This window comes from Ostrea edulis, chromosome 4, assembly GCF_947568905.1.
Source record: "Ostrea edulis chromosome 4, xbOstEdul1.1, whole genome shotgun sequence".
In the NCBI taxonomy this organism is placed as follows: domain Eukaryota; kingdom Metazoa; phylum Mollusca; class Bivalvia; order Ostreida; family Ostreidae; genus Ostrea; species Ostrea edulis.
The window spans coordinates 20,775,315-20,794,800 of record NC_079167.1 but is presented as its reverse complement, the minus strand read 5'-3'; the positions used below and the strand labels follow the sequence as shown (position 1 = coordinate 20,794,800).

Below are 19,486 nucleotides of genomic sequence, written 5' to 3'. Positions count from 1 at the left end.
AGACCTGGAGGTTTAGAGAAGGTCGGCAGACAGGGCTGGGATAACTGGAACGGTGGAACCCCTAAATCGTCAACGCTTAAGTGCTTCTCTTGAGCATTACCATTAGTTAAACTGTTAAAGAATGCATAACTGTAAATCATTCACGCATTTTTTTTCTGAGTTTTTATTTTGGCTTATGACAGACGAGAGTCAGTGAATGCAGGGACAACTCTTACATTACGTGTAACATACATTGTCATGAATGGTGATTATCAACCGTTCAGCGACACCCTGGAATGAGTGAGAAAAGCAGGTCATGTTTGTGATTACAGCGTGAAGGGGTTCGCTGTCGATTCTGACAGGTGACACCATCAAACACGTCCAAATTGCATCTTCCCCCATGAAATGTGAGTGCAAGGGCATTTCGGCATTTTAACGTCAAATCATCTATTTTTATGAGATCTAATTTTCGCGGATGAAACATGAACTTTTGCCAGATAATGATTTGTTGGTATGTAAATTCTCTGGCATACTTTATGCCTAAGAATTCACGTAAATTGAACCACCACGAAAATAAATGATTCCATATCATAAATATTTCCCCCCGTTTCGTGAATGATTTCTGCATTATGTGTAAGAACAATCTCAAACAGATAATATATTTAGGCATATACAATCTTGCGATACTGCATTTTTCTCAGCTCGTTAATAATGTGTGAATATTTCTTTCTTTTTTTTATTTATTTATTTCTTCTTTTTCTCAGTGTTTTCTTCCAGTTTTTTTTTTTTAAACCAAATCATCAAAAACCAAGTGCGGCGTGAAGAGAAGCGCGCCAGCTCGGCTTTCTTCGGCGCTTGTTTCTCGTCATTCCCCGCTCTGAATGAAATAGCATCACCCTTCGGCTTTTCAATTACCCTGCACGAAAGAGTTATCTGGAGATGTAAACAAGCGCAGTGTTTGGAAAACTGAAAATCATTTAACTTTTCGGTAGATTAAATCAGATAATGCGTTATTTCATACAACAGACAAGAGGAATACACATTCCAAGTATTTCAAACTCCATACTCCTGGACGGAAACCGTGCGCGTTTGATATATATCGGCTTTATACACACTTCGGGGTCGTAAAACTTTAAAGTACAACCACCGAACCAACACCTAACAAACTAATATTTACAATATTTGAATATTATTTAGAATAAGATGACTTGGAAACTTTGTCGTTAAGCAAAACAAAGTCTGGATCAATATATGAATAATATGATAACCCGTTACCACTAAGGGCGATTTGAAGTTAGATTTTGTCATTCCAACGAAACTAATCTGATATTGATAAGCATGTACATTTATAAAACTGTATTGTTAAACAGAAGAATTTCGTTTTTCTCTAACAGGGAGGTGTAGTTCATCTATTTTTTATTATTATTATTATTATTATTATTTTTTGGTTCCCCTAAATATTTGTACATCCCAAATTAATTATAAAGTATAAATGATATTAACATCGATAATTCGAAAATTTTACCACTAAATCTTTGCGTTAATTTCCCCCCAAACGAGAGATATGAAAACGTTCAATGAAACTTGATCCATAACTAATCACTTAATGGAAAGTTCGATGACGAGACCAAATAGTTAGCTTTGTTTCTGAATAATTCTACTGTTAAAATGCAACCATCACGTGCTTACTCTCTATTTCAACAGTAGCAAAATACTTCTTGTTCGTCCTACTGATGGTATCACACTGTATGTGTGTAGAACGACTTGTTTTAATGAAAATATACGCTGAAACCTTCATAGCTGGCTTTCCGTTACATTTATAATTTCTTATCTTCTTGAATCACATCTGCCCAAATCAAATTTGTGTACAATAATGTGGACTCGTGCTGTTCATCTCGGACCTGGGTTTTTTCAGTGTATGCATTGCAAGATTAGATCTGAGTGTTTATGTCCGAGAGACCACCGCTCCTCGTGCAAACTCGGCAGACATCGCTAAAATTATTGTAATCCACGGACTACAGGCCATCATCAGTTCCTGTTTACAGTACATTTCTTTACACGAGTACTTTTATAATTTGACGAAAGTTTTGTTAATTCTTAATTCTAATTAAAACATATTTTATTGCGATACCCAAAAGGAACGGGCAACAGTCATAGCCTATGTTAGGCCCTCTCCCAAATATAAGAAACCTAATACAAAAATAAGACTGATAACAGTGTTATTTGAAGATGTGACAATATTGTAGAGGTTTACATGAAAATATTTAATAAGCAATTTGCTGAAATGATTTTTATCGATCAACTGGTCGGTGAAAGAGTTCAACATCTATTTGCGAGACGATCATATATAATCTATGAAGAGGATCATATGCATATAGCATACAATCGACGGAGACGATCATATACAATCTACGAGAATTTAAAAAAAATACCAGTGATATACTCTGATGGACGTACATACAAGCGATTTTTTTTTTTATTTTGTGAGAGACGCTTTTTCCCAAATTACAGCGAGTACTAATTACTCGCTTATAATCATGCATAGTGTGCAGTTTTAGTTGTTTCTCTAGTTTTGGGGGAGGGGCCTTACCTTCCATGACGTAGACGAGTGACCCCACGTCCCCCTCCTTGATGATGAGGCTGTCTTTGGTGTAGTCCACCGGGTACATACAATCCACGATCTCCCGAATCTGCCCCATGTCCAGGTTCTTCATAAAATCATTGTCAAGAATAGCTGTCCGAATCAAATCGCGGGAACTGAAAAGAGAACCCCACGGAGATACAATACAAGAATAGTTACAAAGTGAAAAGGGAAGATAACGAACAGTGATCAATCTCACAACTCCTATATAGCAATACAAAATAGGGAGTTAAGCAAAAACACGGAGCCCTGGACACACCAAAGGTGCGATCAGGTATCTAGGAGGAGTAAGCATCCCCTGTCGACCGGTAAGTATAAACAGAAGACTAATCCCGCTAAACTCTTCTTTTGTATCGTATACCTGATATACAGAAAAAGGAGTATATGGAGATTTCTTTTACTTGAACTGCCGCAAAATGTGTGCTAATGATTGTAATGTAAACATCTTCATTTCGAAATATATGCAAAATATTGATCCTAATCTACGATTTCAACATCTTTAAATGTCCTGAATTTCTTCTATCGTATCTACCAGATCTGATGTATGGTTACACTCTACGATTTTCGTTTACAAAGGCGGGATTAAAGCCGTCAGTGACGAGTTTAGTCCCATTGTCACGTTTGTGACGTAAAATACAAAGGATTCGAAACTGGAGACATCATAATGATTATAGGTGATGCAAAGGATTAAATACCACAGATATCATAATAAATTGAATTTAAGATAAGAGATTAAATAAAAGGTTTTTTTTCTCTTCTGCTTATAGATGTTAAATACCAGGATAACGCATGGAAGCTCGGGAGCTTATATTTACACGGATGTTAGCGTAAGGGGACCATTATAGAATTATTATTGGGGATAGCTGGGATTAGATATTACGATGATAAATTGGATTCACGAGTGGGGACATTATCAAATTTATGAGTGGTGATGATATCGATGATACATGCGAGATATCATTGGATTCTATTTGTGATACGATGGCCCGGCGGACTCAGGCATTATCGGTAATAGTCGATAATTTATTGGGTTCTTGAATAGACGCATCCATTATGTTCAGTACAGTTGTTGAAAAGACGCGTTTGATTCACGAGTGCAGAAATTTACTCTTAATTTTTTTATTTTTTTTTAGATAATACGACTGTTTCATGAGGTCTTTTAAAATAGTAGTATAATTATATTCTATAAATAAAATACGAAAAAAACTCGACCTGACTTTATTATTATTATTAATCAAAAATAGAATCATAGGCATAGTTCCGACTCAAATTTGACATCAAAAGGAAAAAAATCTTGATTTTATTATTTTTTCTGAGGAGGGTTTGTAAGGATTAAAGGAATTCTAGTCTGAAAAGTTAATCTAGAGTACCCATATGCAATTTTGTCATGCTTTGAAATATACGCTATGAATATAACGCCACGAGTCATTACGAAGCGTTCGGTACAACCAAGCACGGAACAAGAGAGTAAGAAATAAAAAAATAAAAATAAAAAAATTCAAGTAGAGGCCCTTGATGAGCCATATTTTAAAACTTCTGCATAGGGCGCGTGTTTGAAGCTTAATTATCTGTTACCACTGCATCAAAGATGGAATCGCAGCCGATAACGCTTAAAATCTCCAGCACACCGAAGAATCCTGTGCCTGATTTATATAAGGTGATAAATTCTATTGTTGGCGGTTGTTGTTTTTAAGTGGCGATTTTGAAAATAAATCACTGCTATCTCAAACTGGAAGCAGAAGATAACGCCGGAAGTTTCAAGGATTCCTTCAGTATGCCCTCGTATCAGTGTGAAGTTTGATACATTTCTGAGATTAGCTGACCAACACAGCTTTGTCATTTCTCAACAAGTTTTCAGCAGAGTAATCAAATGAGAGAGAAAACGTATGTCCTTAAATACAGAATCTGTTTCTGGAAATGCATATCGTTCAGACTGTCCAGAATTAGATCAATGAACTTTAGAAATGTCGCAGATGCTCATTCGCACTAATCTCCTTGTTATCATTTTCTTTATATGGGATGTACTTACTTGTTAGATTTTGGCACCTTAACAGTTTTATATGAGGCTAACACTGAACTGAAGTTTGGCGACTCCGCCGATATGGCCGTCCTTTTGATACGGTCCCTGGTCTGGGCTAGCCTCTTTTTGACGGGCTGAACCACCGTAGAGGCAGGCTTTAAAATGGACCTGTACTTGTCCAGTTCATTTTGAAGCTTCTTAATTAAGTCATCTTTATCGTCCAGCTCGGACTCCAACTCGTCAATGAGTTCATCTCGCTGTCTTAGTTCTTGGATCTTCTCACTGAGGGACAACTGCAAATCACGAAGCGTTCCCATGCCGCACTTAGTATCCATTCATGATTATCGTTAGCAAGTCTTCAAATGAGAGTCAGTTTAGGTTAATTCCGGAAATAATTTCCGCTAAGTCTATAAACGCTATCCGACAGATAAAGATATTTCACAAATGATTAAAGAACAATCTGTTGTGCAAGTGTTTGGTCTTGATGAAGTTAATTCCGAGGAGCTGGGCACCAGGTTAACAAACATTTGATAACACTTATCATGCTTCCGAAATCCTGCTATCACTGTCTGAACTCGTCACACCGCCACAATTAGAGAGGATTTCACTTAATTTCCAGACACAAATCTCAGGTAGAAAATACAATCTATTTCATGGGTATACCTCATCAGTAAAGACAATCGATCTGGTAAGAATTTTACGTCATTCCACGACAAAAGAACAAGATCTGATAATAAAATGAGGGTGACAATTATCACTTATTGCCCGCTGTAGAAGGTCTGTTATTGGCTGCGGTCTATCCTGAAACTGACGGATCTGGTGAATTCCATTGTGAGGCGATGTCTTGTAGTTTAAATCAGCCTCGCGTCCTCTCTTCAGGTGCACTATTCACGTAATATTTGAACAAACGTCTCTCGACAATTAACAACTAATTACCTGTATCTGTTTCTATCTGTTCCAATTTTTAATCAATCGAACAAGCTCCATAGACTCGCTGTCTTCGTTAGCTCCTTCTAACGGTTCAAGACGCGTTCTGATTCGGATCTCGAGAAAGCAATGCCAAAACATTCCATTTTTTCAAATTTTGAAAAATGAGCAGATAGAGCACCTGCTTGAGTTCTGGTGATGGAGGAAATCCGTCGTTACCCGCCAGCCACCGGCTCTTCCGGAGCTTACCATTAGACCAGTGATATTATTACTTCTATGCTAAGACCATTGCCTTGTAATAAAGTGCGTTTGATCTCCACCTCGCCGCTGTCTTTGAATGCAAGTGTTGGGGCATGTTGAAAATTCTTAGAATCAAGACAAGGATGTTTGTGTTACTTATCCCGCAAATGAGCAAGCGCCATTCAGAATTGCCATTAATTAATTGTTGTGCATTCATGAAGAACGCGGCTCCTCTGATCACAGGGAAGACATGTTTCATAAACACAACGTATCACCTGTAAACTGGAACGAAAACCATGCCCAACAACATACACTATCGGCTGATTTCAGCAAATTAAAACATTCTCAGTTCCTCTTTCAACTGTATGTCCCAATCTTACGAGTATATCACGAAAAGTTAAACAAAAAACTCAAATCTATATCGTAACCGCAATAAAACTTGCTAAAGTTCCACGGAGATAAGAAGAAGCACGTGCATTTACGCACCCTTCATCAGGGGGGAGAGTAGTAACGTGCAATGGATGTTCCAACAGCACAGGATGAGGCACGGGGGACAAAGATCTACATCAAGTGTTCCTGGTGAATGGTTTTACTCGGGTTTTCGTAGTTCTTTATTTTTACATGTTGCTGGTTTTAACTGCAGTAGCAGGAATTTGCACCTAGCGACCTCCGCAGAAGCTGTGAATTCCGATAACGATGGAGTCTATCTGTAAACTTTGTCTTTGAGCGGACCTGAGCAACAAATAAAATCTCAATTCGTAGAACAAGGTTTGAACGACTTTTTCTTTGTCCAGTACAGATCTGGAGACAACGAGGCATCTGACAAACGCGCCTGACGATAAATTGCAGACTATCGAAAGTCTATACTTCTTGTATTCAAATTTGCCCAGAAATTATTTTGTCACTGAAATTCAATATTTCGATTTCATACTGCAACAAGTTTGCATGCATTTTTTGGCAAAGTTTAGATTGCCTACTCATCAGCTGATTCCAAAAAAGCCATTTTCATCCATAACGTGCATTAATACTGCTTTTCTTCACATTGCTCTAATTAATCTGCTTTGATACGTTATGAGAGAAATTACATCGTGATTTAGACGTTCGAACTCGCGTAATGGACAACATCACATTTAAAATAAGACTAAATAGTTCTTTGTATGGCGCAGTGTACTGATGCTTTTTTCTTGAAGTTTGATGTCATTTTTATTGCTTGCAATACATTTCTCCTGAAACATGTATACGTATATATCAATCTCGCCCATTTACTGGCAACCTGTAATTTCCCGGATTGAATTACCATTAAAACACCAAAACAAATTACACGGATTGCCAGAGCATGTGTCTATCCAGGGTCTATGTGGGGCTCAGAAACTATTGACTTCTAATGTACAAAAAAACCCACCGAAATGCTCCTCCGACAATTAATGAAACGTTACCTGCCTGGATTAACAGAGCATGTGCGTTTTTGCTTAATTTTCGCATTGTTGTCATAATCTTGTTTTTCCAAATAGTTAGAAGAGTCACATATACGATGCAGTCATGCTTTGAAAGGAATGCATTTGAGCACTGTTCGAAGCTTTATATTTCACTAGTATTAAATGGTTGAATATTTCAATAACATATGACAACATGCGGTCCTTATTAGTACATTATTCTGATGCTGATAGTTTACAGGGCCGTAAATTAACCTTCAATTTGGAGGAGGCAGGAAATTTTGTGCACACTGAACACATTTCGTGCAAAATCCTTGATTCTAGGGCCTTCTAAGATGTTACTTGACTAACTCATTCTAAAAGAAAGATTTGGAATGCTTTTTAAGGGAGGTATCATGTTCTTAGTTATTGGAAACAACATAAATTCTAATGAACTTTAAATTTTAATTTTTTTTGGCTCAAAAGTTGGAGGAGGCAGCTGCCTCCTCCGCCTCCATGTAATTTACGGCCCTGGTTTAGGAAAATTCAACCAAAAAATCATAATATTAGCCTTATTGCCCAGTTGTCTAATCATCTACCCCTGGTATATATTGTGTCAGTTAGACTCTATAAAAGTTCGTTAAAGTTGGGAGTTATTTTCTATCTATGAATGCATTAGAAAAAAAGATTGCAGGTTTGTAAGAGCAGCGCGATTCTTTTCACCCTGGTGAAGCTTCGGTGCCGGCGATTCGTGAACTGTATTGAATGTTGTAACTTCTGAATAAGCATATTCGACGAGAAACGCAAAAATATCTTATTTTCATTATCACTGGCACCAGATATATTCGATCTTTTTCCATTAAGCAAACCTAGCAAGAAATTATGCTCCATGGGTCAATGCCATTTTATTTTCTTGTCTATACTAATTGTATGTATTTCTTAACAACACACGATCATAAGAGATACCATGCAAGTCGTGGATGTTCTTTTATATCTACTTACACCTCTGGTTTGCTGACTGTTATCAAAGGTGTTTGCACGTTGACACCATACTGGGACGGTTCCGCAGAAATTGCACATCGTTTGTTTCGCTCCTTGTTCAAAGTTCCAGTTTCTTTGGTTGGTTTCACAACAGTAGAATTTAACACCGCTTTGCATTTCTCCAGTTCCATTTTAAGTTTCTCAATAAGCGCATCCTTCTCGTCAAGTTCTGCCTCTAATTCGTCTATAAGGCTGTCTCTTTGGTTTAATTCCTCAATTTTATTCCTCAGAGAGAACTGCAGGTCTCGCAGCGTTCCCATTTCGTCCAGTTTTCAGGAAGAATCAAAGAACCTAAATCGCCACTGACTCCCAACGTTTCTTTTTTTAATTCAAAATTGATAAATCTTTTATCTGTAAAATGCCAAATTTTCATAAAAAATCCTAAACTTTTCCTCGTTTCGTTTCTTCTTTGATATTGGTAGATAAACTGTTTAAACAAGTTCGTCCTCCTGCGAAATATCGGCACCACGATTTAATGGACTTTCTCTCGTTCCTCTACTGGCCAAAGGTTAAAACGTTTTCCGAAAGCATTTGCACATTTCTTCCATCTTGACACTCCGTTGTTGTGCAGGAACACTGATCACTCAACAACGACAATGCATGCTCCTCAGGACAGCACCATTGATACAGAGACATATCGCGAAGCACGAACACTGATGACGTCACAGAGGTCATTTATATTTTCTCATCCCTGTACGCGTGTTCTGGGGGTAATTCTGACAAGCACTACACGGATATTCACCGATAGCCATCTAACATGGCATTGTGTAGCATCTTAAAATTAGTAACAAACAGACAGACTCTAATGCTGTCGAAACAAGAAAATGTTCTCTATCTTTGAAGAAAAATTTAGATGAACAGATAAAACGTCATAAATCAGTGTGATTTTAATTTAGGGTGAAACTTCTTCGAAAACAAATGTTATCTTTATGTTGGCTGTCAAATATTTTCGCCTGCTTGTAATTATCATTGTTGCTGAAAAAACTGAAGATGTAAAATTGATGATTTTCAACTCTTTAATAGTGTATGTAATTGATTTGATGTTATATAATTTTCCTAGCTTGAGAAAAGATTAAAACGAACATAGAGATCAAAGAAAACGACAGAAATCTACTCCCCGGCCATTAGTTATACATCATATCAGATAATAAGGTTAAAACTCGTCAAAAATTTTGTTTCAATTAAGGAAGCCTGGAATGTTTCGACGTAAACAAAGCGCCATCGGATTCGTTGCAGGTGAAACGGCCTCCCTAACTGTGCATTAACATTGCGTGCTCCACAGACAAGGGAAAAAGATACAGTCACTAAACTAATGATGATATCACCAAAGACAAAAAATGACGGTGTAAGTAAAATAGGACCACGTCGTCTAAATCCAAACAAGACTCGAGACTCGAGGACATTGTTGCAATATTATATCCAGGAAACCATTAATTGATGGTATAGTCTAAGAGGTTTGAAACTTGGAAAGAGGACAAAGTCTGGAAATGAGTCGTTAAATGAAATGTAATACCGCACACGTGTACGTCTCGGCTCGGCCAAAGATGTGTACAACGTATTGTTTTGGCCCCGTGTTTTTATTCGTTATCTCTAACAATGCCGATCAGAACATGACAATAATGCGAATTAAGTAACCTTTGAAACCATATGCTGCAATTGGTTGGCGATAAGTTTCCTTTTTTAAGCGAAACGGCGAGATCAGAATACTTTTAGCCAGAAAAGTGCTGCTGACCTGAAAAAATTCAAAATCCAAGGACTTCGAAGTATATCCCTATACCAAATACAAAGATTTTGAAAAGTTCGTTCTGTTCCGAAAAGTCATATTCTTTTGTAGCAACCGAGCTAATTTTATGTCTCTAATCCAAAGTATATTGTTGGTTCAACACACACAGACATGCATTGAAATTAAACGTTCATTGGGTTCCTTGTGTTCGTATGTGAAGAGAAAGCACTAATCAGAGCACCGGATGTTCAAACACCCCCAGCTCTCGCTACAATTTACTTTATATATGTCTTGTCTATCGTTTCTTTGACAACCAAAGCAATGTCATTAGGTTTTTTGCTTGTACTTCCATTAAACTGGCGTTTAAGTAACGTATTTCCACTACACGGTTAAGATGATACAGTTCGTATCTATAGCCGGAGAAGAAACAACACTGACAGCAGTGCTTGACAATGGTGTGGATTAGAAACCATTTGTCAGCGATGTATATAATAATTAAGATGAACATACGACCATGAATATTGAATGCCCATGGTTGGCAAGATGACAAAAGAATCCACTCTTATTTTCATTTCACATACTTCGTTATTCTTGAAACCTGTTGGTCATGATGACTGTTTTTATAATACAGAACTCGAGTTTTAATTCATTGACAATTCTGTCAAAATTATGACAAGTGTTATTCATCACACTGATCCTCATTTTCCATATCGAGTCCATTTTGTTGCTTTTAATACACAGCGAAGTCATAAAAATATTTGCATTTGTTTGTAAATCTTAACATGGCTTTTTTGTCTACTTTGTAAACATCGCCGCAGCGATGCCTCACAATTAGCAAAATGTGCGGCTTAGAGTTTCCGCGACTTGCGTTTTAACCAAATGACGTAACTCGGTTTTATGCTCTGCTCTCATACAGAAAGAGTTTTGTCTTAACAAAACTCTTGAAAGGCACACATATTTATTTACGATCTAATGAACCGCAAGGCAGCCTTCCTCCTGTCGAAAATAGAATATTTCAGAGGAAATCCGAGCTTAATTCGCGTTACTTCCGCTGCGGCATGAATGAACAGCGCGGGGTCACAATATGATTTGCATTAGTACGTCTCCTCAAACTACAATCGTCAAAATGTTCGAAAAATATCATTTTAGGCGCAGGCATGAAACATTTCTTTCTATGTTTTATGGAACTGATACAGAAAATTCTCTGAAAGAATGGCCCATTTAAAACAGAATAATTATTTCCGGTTCTGATAATCTTGTCCTTATCTTTTACATTTCTCTAGAACTTCCAAACTTATGACAATTATCATTATCTCTACAGAAACAAATCTCTAAATGTTTTACTCCTATCGTCAAAGTGTCGTTAGTTACATTAAAAAATTCCAAAGTTCTACTAACTACAAAAAGAAACCACGAATCGCATCACAGCGCCGTCTAGGAACGGAACTTTACCCATCTCATTCCCATGCATATTTTTTTAATCAAGCAGCACATAGGGCGTGAATTCATGTTTAGTCCGTGATTAGCTTTTGCTAGAGAGTATACGTATCTTCATTTGTATTCAGTTTAAGGCTTATTTTTTATATTCCGCCGCATTTGTAATTTAGAGGTTGCCGTTTAACAATACATGTTGTCATTTCTACAATTCGGTGTGCCACTACCTGTTCGTGAACCAGTACCAGTAGGAACTTCATAACGTTCTCTTTGGCGGATATTCGCTGGGGTTCGAACTTTGGGCTCTGATAACTTCTTTGCAGTGGTTCTCCATAGTTTATATAAATTCTACCGATTCGTTTTTTTAATCTCGACACCTACTCCACAGTTTTGAAAACAAGTATCAATATGTATCTAAGATACCAACACATCGGGGCCAGTGTTCGCTAGCATTGTCGACATGTCTCAATCACCACAGCGGGACCCAGAGACGCCTCCGATAGACTAACACCAACAAGGTAAAAACTGCACAAAAAACTTCCATACAACAGCAAACCCCAATAGATGTGACGTGAAAATGCTTCAAAGCATCTTTAATGGTTTAAAACCACGTAAAAATATTTAGATTAAATTAGGCATGCTACATTCACCGAAATAATTTACCCTTGAATTTTTATGAAAGTAAATGTTTTACTATGAATTATTCATAAATGAAAATGACTTGCAATACATATAAAATTCTTACACATCAAGACTATTTGTGTAGCAGATTCTTCCTCAATTAGCAGCGACCTCTAACGGTCACAAAATAGTTCATCTAAATTGCATTTTGAAAATGATAATTAGATATGAGAAACGGTTTATCAGTAGCATATCTAACTTGAGAACATTTTGCACCAATATACAAGGTCACGGATTTGAATTGGAGAAATCTCTTGAACGACCTATTTACAGCATGGTTCTAAAAACACCATTGTGGTATTGGGGCACTTTCTCGCATTTTCATTCACGCACGGTTGGGTTTTTGGAAAACGAGCTGATATGATTTACACGACAAGCATTCTCTACAACCTGATAATGCTTTTGAAGATGTTTGATGTTTTCTAAACCTGACATCATCATACATCAAAATATCTGTCTGAAAAATTGCTTCATTAAAACAATTGACACGCCAAAAAGAAAAAAGAAAAAAAAGAAAATTATGTTGAGAAAAATGAACAAACCAGAACTTTTTCAGAAGTCTTTACATGTAGCATTCACACACAGATTCTCCGTTAATGGCATGCACATTAGGACACTTTGCAATCAAGAATCCGTTTAGATTCACTTACAAACTCGTGCATCAATAAAACTAACAAGATCGAGCTTCTGGGTGAAGGGTTTTTTTCTAATTCGACTGGGTGGCGAGAAGCTGGAGGCTTTATGAAAAAACAGATATAGATATATTTAGATGAATGTCCACGAATTCCCACGTACTATGTTCATTATTATTTTCCATGTCTTTAGAATAGACAATAACTATTACGTCGGTGTATTTATAGCCTAGATATATTAATTCCTAAAATAGCACCGAACCAATTATAGAAAAAGAAAAAAACCAAAGCAGCTATAATTACAATCATTAATCAATAATGAACTCGAACTCTCTCTCTCTCTCTCTCTCTCTCTCTCTCTCTCTCTCTCACACGCTCTGTATTTATCCTCCTCTATATCGGATGGAAACACGACTTCACACGTAACTATTTTGTTTAGTACAATCCAGTTTGAGCATCATTCATACCACTGTCATTGATATGAGAAAGACGCACCCTCTTGTAAAGTTTAGATTATTTTTTTCTTCTTCTCTCAATTCATTTTCAAAGTAAACATTACCTCACGCAATATCAAAATGACATAAATAACATGAAATGACATGAATTACGTAAATTAATTGACAGAACGGGAAATAGAAGCACACAAAGGTGTTTATCAATATACACACTATAAAAGATGAGGCTGTACAAAGATTGGTTCATAAGGTCATTAGTGACATCCGTGTGTTAAATTGACATCAAATTTACCACAATAAGCGGGATAATGGACGCATCGTTAACAGGAAAACTCTAAACCCCCGTCTTGATTACTATTACAACTTTTCAGTTTTCAATTTGCATTTTACGACTTCAAGAGGGGAGATTTTATTGCTCGTATCCTTAATCACAAGGTATTAGAGGGTCTTTATTTTGGTGATTCTTTTAATATGTCGTGTAATAGTGTTTCGTATTTGTGCATGGAGTGTGTACGAGGAGGTTTCTGACGAGTTTCTGTCTATCTCTCAACTGTTTTCTGTAAACCTAATTATGTCGGAGTCCACCGTAAAGGTCGCGCCGTTAATGTAAGAAAACAACCAACAACACTGACCCTATACACAGGAGACGGTCTCCTCTTAGTACAACTAAACCCCGCGACTCGGAGACTCCGCTTGCCTTCCATATCTGTGCCTTATCCTTTCACACAATACAAAATACCCAAAGGGTTGTTTCATGCATTATCAGATAGGTATCATTCAAAATAAAACTGGAAAAATATAGAGGCATTATGAATTAAGCATCAATACGACTCAGATTACAGCAGACGTCCTTCCGCAACACGATCTGGTGTCGTCTGAATTCGGCGTCAGCTGCTTCGGGTGGACGATCAGAGAGAGCCCTGCCGTTTATCTGCAGTTATACAGTCCTATTGTCAACAGCCATGTACAGCTGTTTACATAAGTGATCGGTTTCCCGATTATTTGTTAACTTAATGCTACAATATTAGATCATGATATTGTTTGACGATCGTCTGTACATATGACCTACGTTAGGGTTAACTATACTACATCGGGCAACTTGTTGCTCTTGTCAAATATTGCAAAATCCATCACACTATTTGTCGGAGGGAAGTCGATATTTGATGTCTGTTTGGATAAATTGAATATTTATTTACTTACAATGCATTCATCATTTTAAAACTCGACAGCATATATACTGTGCAATGCGATTCGAGAAGAGGTTTATAAAAGAATTGAGGTAGTATGTAAATTGAGAATTCTTTTGACTTGGAGTGTATGAGCCGTAAACGATGTTTACAATGGTAAATGCAACGTGCTTTGTGAGGTGCGATGTGCATCTTTCCTTGAGGAAGATAATTTGGTGTAGAGAAATCTTGAGGTGTCTAGTCCCTATAGACTTTTCCTGTTGGTTTCTCGTTAATAATTTATTGTCCGTTAGGCGACATTTACTCCTAATGTAAGACATTTTTTTATACAGTTACACGGCCACAACAGACACTCTTCATAATGTCTATAGGTTTTACCTTAGAAATCCAACCAATCACTCAATTCAAACGGAATTACTGCACATATAACACGACGATCTCTCCAAGACATGCAGACATTCAATCAAAATATTGCCATAACAACTCCAGCACGGAATATATACATTCTTTTTGGTCAATGAGATGATTTATCAAACCCCTTTTCGAGTGTTTTGTAAATATTCAATTGTAATTGAAATTTCCAAGGGGGTCGAGATTCAATTTATCGAACAGGTAAGCAAATCAATGTTGATAACAAGACATCGCTTGCGTAATGAAAACATTTTCGTTATTTAATGTAAATGTATATATTTAAAAACACTAGTGGTTTTAATTAGAACTAAGGACAATGACAGATTGTGTTGGATCGTGACCTTTTTATCGAGACACTAAAGCAGGCAGGCATCAGTGCTCGGGGCGCAGGCCTGACACAATTCCCGTGTCCTGGCCAGCTTTATAGTGACCATTGTCTAGGTACTCCGCTCATCAAGGCCCATCCAATACTAGGGGCAACCAGCGTTATCTCTATTTTTGACAGTATCCTTTTCCGAATCAAATCTTTTAATACTTTTATTAAATCGACAATGTGTGAAGTTTTATTATCAAATATTGTGTTTGCACAGCGGATTTTGAGACGTCCGTACGTAAAATCCAATCATAATCCTTTCATCCACAGAGCACCTCCTGCGTTGTACGTTTACAGTGAAACTAACTAAAAATTACAACCTCAAGTATGTCAAATATATGTAAATAAAGCACATTGTCAATGAGATGACGCTCACTGTTGTGATGTACTACATACCTATCTGTTTTAGAGTGCTTCTTGTTGCTCGTTTTCACTAAATCCTTCGCGCTGTGGGGTTCGGCAGATATCCCCTGGGCCCTCTGTTTTCGGGGCCGGGCCGTCGCCTTCAAGGACTGTGGGATGACGGACTGGTATTTGTCCAGCTGACTCCTCAGTTGTGTAATGATCTCGTCCCGTTCTTGGAGTTTCCTCTGAAGGTCCTTGATTTTCTCATCCTTACTGTGAATCAGACTCTGAAGCTCCGGGAGACTGCCCATCTTTATATTGTTGTTCTCCCTATCGTGACCCACGAGGCGGGAGGGACCGGTAAATCCACGGGGAAGCTTATCATCCTCCAAAACACGAGGAGACAGGTTCCCCTTGTTAAAATTTCTGTTTTCGTCTGTTTTCACACTCATCAGAACAAAACTTGTAGATAGTGGAAAAGATATTAAATTAACAAAGCTCGGGGAGGATGCTCGCTAGATAAATCCCAGTGCATACACATCCAGTGAATCCCTTCAACAGAATAAGCTCCATCATGAAAAATATAAAATAAATCTTTATTTCCGCTGCATGTTAACGCGTACACAGCTGATTGCATCTGCTCTAACACAGTCAATTTTTTTTCCACGTGTGTCACATGACCCGTGGAGTTGTTCGTTATCAAGGGCAGGTAATATATCACCTGTATATATAGCCGCCAAATTCACCTGTACAAATGCTGTCAAGCCAGAAAATACTTCTGGATTAGATAATTACCTAGATCTTGTCGAGAAGACACTACTTCTTATTTGAAAACTACAAAGACCAGTAATCTTTGATACCTTCGCGAGTCCTCGGACGGAATGCGAATCCACCTTCAGGAGGCGTCCAAGAAGTATACAACTCTGTTTACTCGGCTCTCCAATGCCACAAACGAAATGAAAGTCTGCTCCCTTCGGCGATAAAGTTTGGGAAGAAATAGTACTGTTTGTACATAAAGTATTTCAAGGTTTCCCTGGAACAACGCGACTCCTATTAATAGACGCTGCGCTCATTAATTTCTTCAAACCTCTATCTCTGAAACATCACTGAAACATAAATAAGCAGTGAACTGAAATGAAACGGAAATCAATTTACCCTCTTTTAAATTCATTCAAAATGCATTAAAGCCAAAAAAAACCTGATACCCCATCTGTTTAGTCATGATATTCTGGCAGTTTAGTCGCATCATAAAAAATTTACATTTGTATTTCAAAACGCTTATACAGGGTAACTATACGCCTCTTTTTCAAAGTTCCACGTGGATACATTACAGACAACTTTATGAACAAGATCTGGGAACAGCGTAAAATCCCCTGGGGCCGGAATCTTACATAATCAGGCAGTTTAAATTGGTTTTACGACTATGTTAACAAAGCAAATATGTTTAATTGAGGAGGTTTCGCTTGTTGAATCAATGTCAGAACATTTGTCAAAGAGAAACCAAATAGAGACATATCAGATCTGGAGATTTGTAGATTGTCATGGTATCAGATTTGTTGTGTTTATTTGCTATTGTGATATTCCAAGTCAAGGTTCAAGTTCACTATAAGTACTTGAGAAGAAGTTTGCTTAAAACTGTGATTTAATGTTGAATTGAAATATTCAGCGTGTTATGGCGTTTACGTCATTTCTCTTCACATCAGACACTGAATTCGTACTCCGCATCGCCTTCCTATAATCATTCAGATTTTGAAAAGCATACTCAGTTATGATGATGTTACTTTCAAAGAACATACATGTCTTATTTCATTTACACCAGGTATTACTGCTGGCATGTTATTTAATGAAAAGGTAAGGGTAGACAACAGTGATTAATCTCATAACTTCCACAAGGAATGTAAAACTAAGAACTGGGCAAACACGGGCCTCCGGACACACCAGAGGTGGGATCAGGTGCCTAGGGAGAGTAGCCTCCCTTGTTGACCAGTCATACCCTCTATGAGCCCTATATCCAAACATATAATCCGTAGTCAAAATCAGTGTGTAAAGAACGGCCTAACAATTGGTATGAAACACGTCAGAGAGCATTTGATCCAATGATAGGTTGTATTGGCAAACTAGATTTGTTATAAACAAACATAGAATTTGTGAAAGGCTGGCTTTAAACGAGACTGTTGAATCCCTGTAACATCAACTTGTTTGTCAGTGGCCCGCCTCGATCTAAAACCTGATCATACGCAGAACAAGCTCTTGCGTATCGAATCAGTTGAGAGATATCACCATATGCAGGTGGAATTTTGCTACATAAATATGTGAAGTTGACGATGGAAAAGCTGAAAGCGTTCCGTTTGTCATTAAGTTGAGTTGTTAGTTTGCCGTTAGCATCTATGTTCAATAAAATATCAAGTAGGAAGTAGATGTGGAGGACTCCGTGGTGTCTTTTATTCCGAGTTCACAGGGATAGATCGAATCGACATATGAAAATGATTATTGTTAATAGATAAAACGTCGTCGATATATCTAAATGCTAGAGATTTTTTCTTCTCGTGGAGAAGCTTTTGAATAAATTCTTGAATTAAAGTGAATTTAGGTTAAAAACTGTGAATAAAAGTGAATTATTCCAAGTACACATTCACGTTGTTATAGTAGTAGAAAGGACTGTTGAATGCAAGGAAAATCAAATGTAGAATGGAATTCAGTCCAAATTGCACTTAATTTAACATCGAAGATGCGTTTGTCCTTTTCTATAGATCTGAGACGTTGGGTGGATGATGATCTAGTTTGCCAATACAACCTATCATTGAATCAAACGCTGTCTGACATGTTTCATACTGATTGCTAGGCCGTTCTTGGCACACTGATTTTGACTACAGATTACTCCGTTTACCTGGTCAAGATAAAGGGCTCATGGTGGATGTGACCGATCGACAGGGGATGCTTACTCCTCCTAGATACCTGATCCCACCTCTGGTATATCCAGGGGTCCGTGTTTGCCCAACTCTCTATTTTGTATTCCTTATAACATATAGGATCACTGTTCGTTATATTCACCTTTCATACATAAGTTTCTGTACAGTCATTTGTCAAGAGGTGTCATGCAAAGGTCGAAGAACAGGAACTATAATGTCGCCCCCCTCCTACATCTACACAACCGATGTAAAATAAAATGGACTTGTTCATGACAATCCAACAGAGAACTGCAATGAGCAACAAGAGACCTAAAATCGGAGATCTGAATGACACAAGGCAGGGAGTGAATCCAGAATATGGTGGAGACCCCAAGATAGAACCGGGTGGGTGTTGCAGGTCCATAAGTGGCTCAAAATAACATTTTCTGTTAAACATATGGGGAGGGGGAGTTGGTTCTGACCCCCATATCTTCCATCCCTCTAGGTCTGTCGTTGTAGAATGAGCACAAACTGCAGCTAAACATAGGACCAGGGGTATTGTCAAGGACCTGCATGTTCCAATCATTGCCGTTATATCACTTCCGGATGGTAAGTCTTTTTCATTGCTATCCCACGTGTTTCATGCTTTTTATTTTGACCTTTGACCCTGCACTAATTAACTGAGTTCGTTTTTTTTTTTATTTCAGAAAAGAGACTCGGCTCGTTTCTTGTATAAACATTTCTTAAAACAAGGGGCCCATGGGCCACATCGCTCACCTGAGTCACCTTGACCCATATCTAAAGATTTTCCCTATATGTATTAAGTATTCACATGTAAAACTTTTTTCCAAATTGTGGCCCCAACCTAGCCCCGGGGGCCATGATTTTTACAAACTTGAATCTGTACTATGTCAGGAAGCTTTCATGTAAATGTAAACTTTTCTGGTTTAGTGGTTCTTGAGAAGAAGATTTTTAAAGATATGTCCTATATATTTCTATGCAAAACTTTGATCCCCTATTGTGGCCCCGGTATCCTATCCTATGACAGGAAGCTTTCGTGTGAATGTAAACTTTTCTGGTCCATTGGTTCTTGAGAA

General features: G+C 37.7%; 1 protein-coding gene across 3 annotated transcripts in view; it reads right to left on the bottom strand.

Annotated features, from left to right (window-relative positions):
• The window catches only part of LOC125668069 (cGMP-dependent protein kinase 1-like), a 47,985-nt gene extending 31,382 nt beyond the window's left edge, over window positions 1-16,603 (bottom strand). The window contains exons 1-2 of one of the 3 annotated variants that reach the window (XM_048901828.2): window positions 15,553-16,603; window positions 2,570-2,736 (exon numbers count right to left, since the gene is read on the bottom strand). In XM_048901828.2, coding sequence (XP_048757785.1) covers window positions 2,570-2,736; window positions 15,553-15,953 — 568 coding nt within the window. In that variant the 5' untranslated portion in view covers window positions 15,954-16,603. Of the gene's footprint in view, window positions 1-2,569; window positions 2,737-4,649; window positions 7,198-8,221; window positions 14,009-15,552 lie in introns of those variants that run through there. The other 2 variants (XM_048901830.2, XM_048901829.2) reach the window with 2 other exon arrangements.
• Window positions 16,604-19,486: the final 2,883 nt, after the last annotated feature.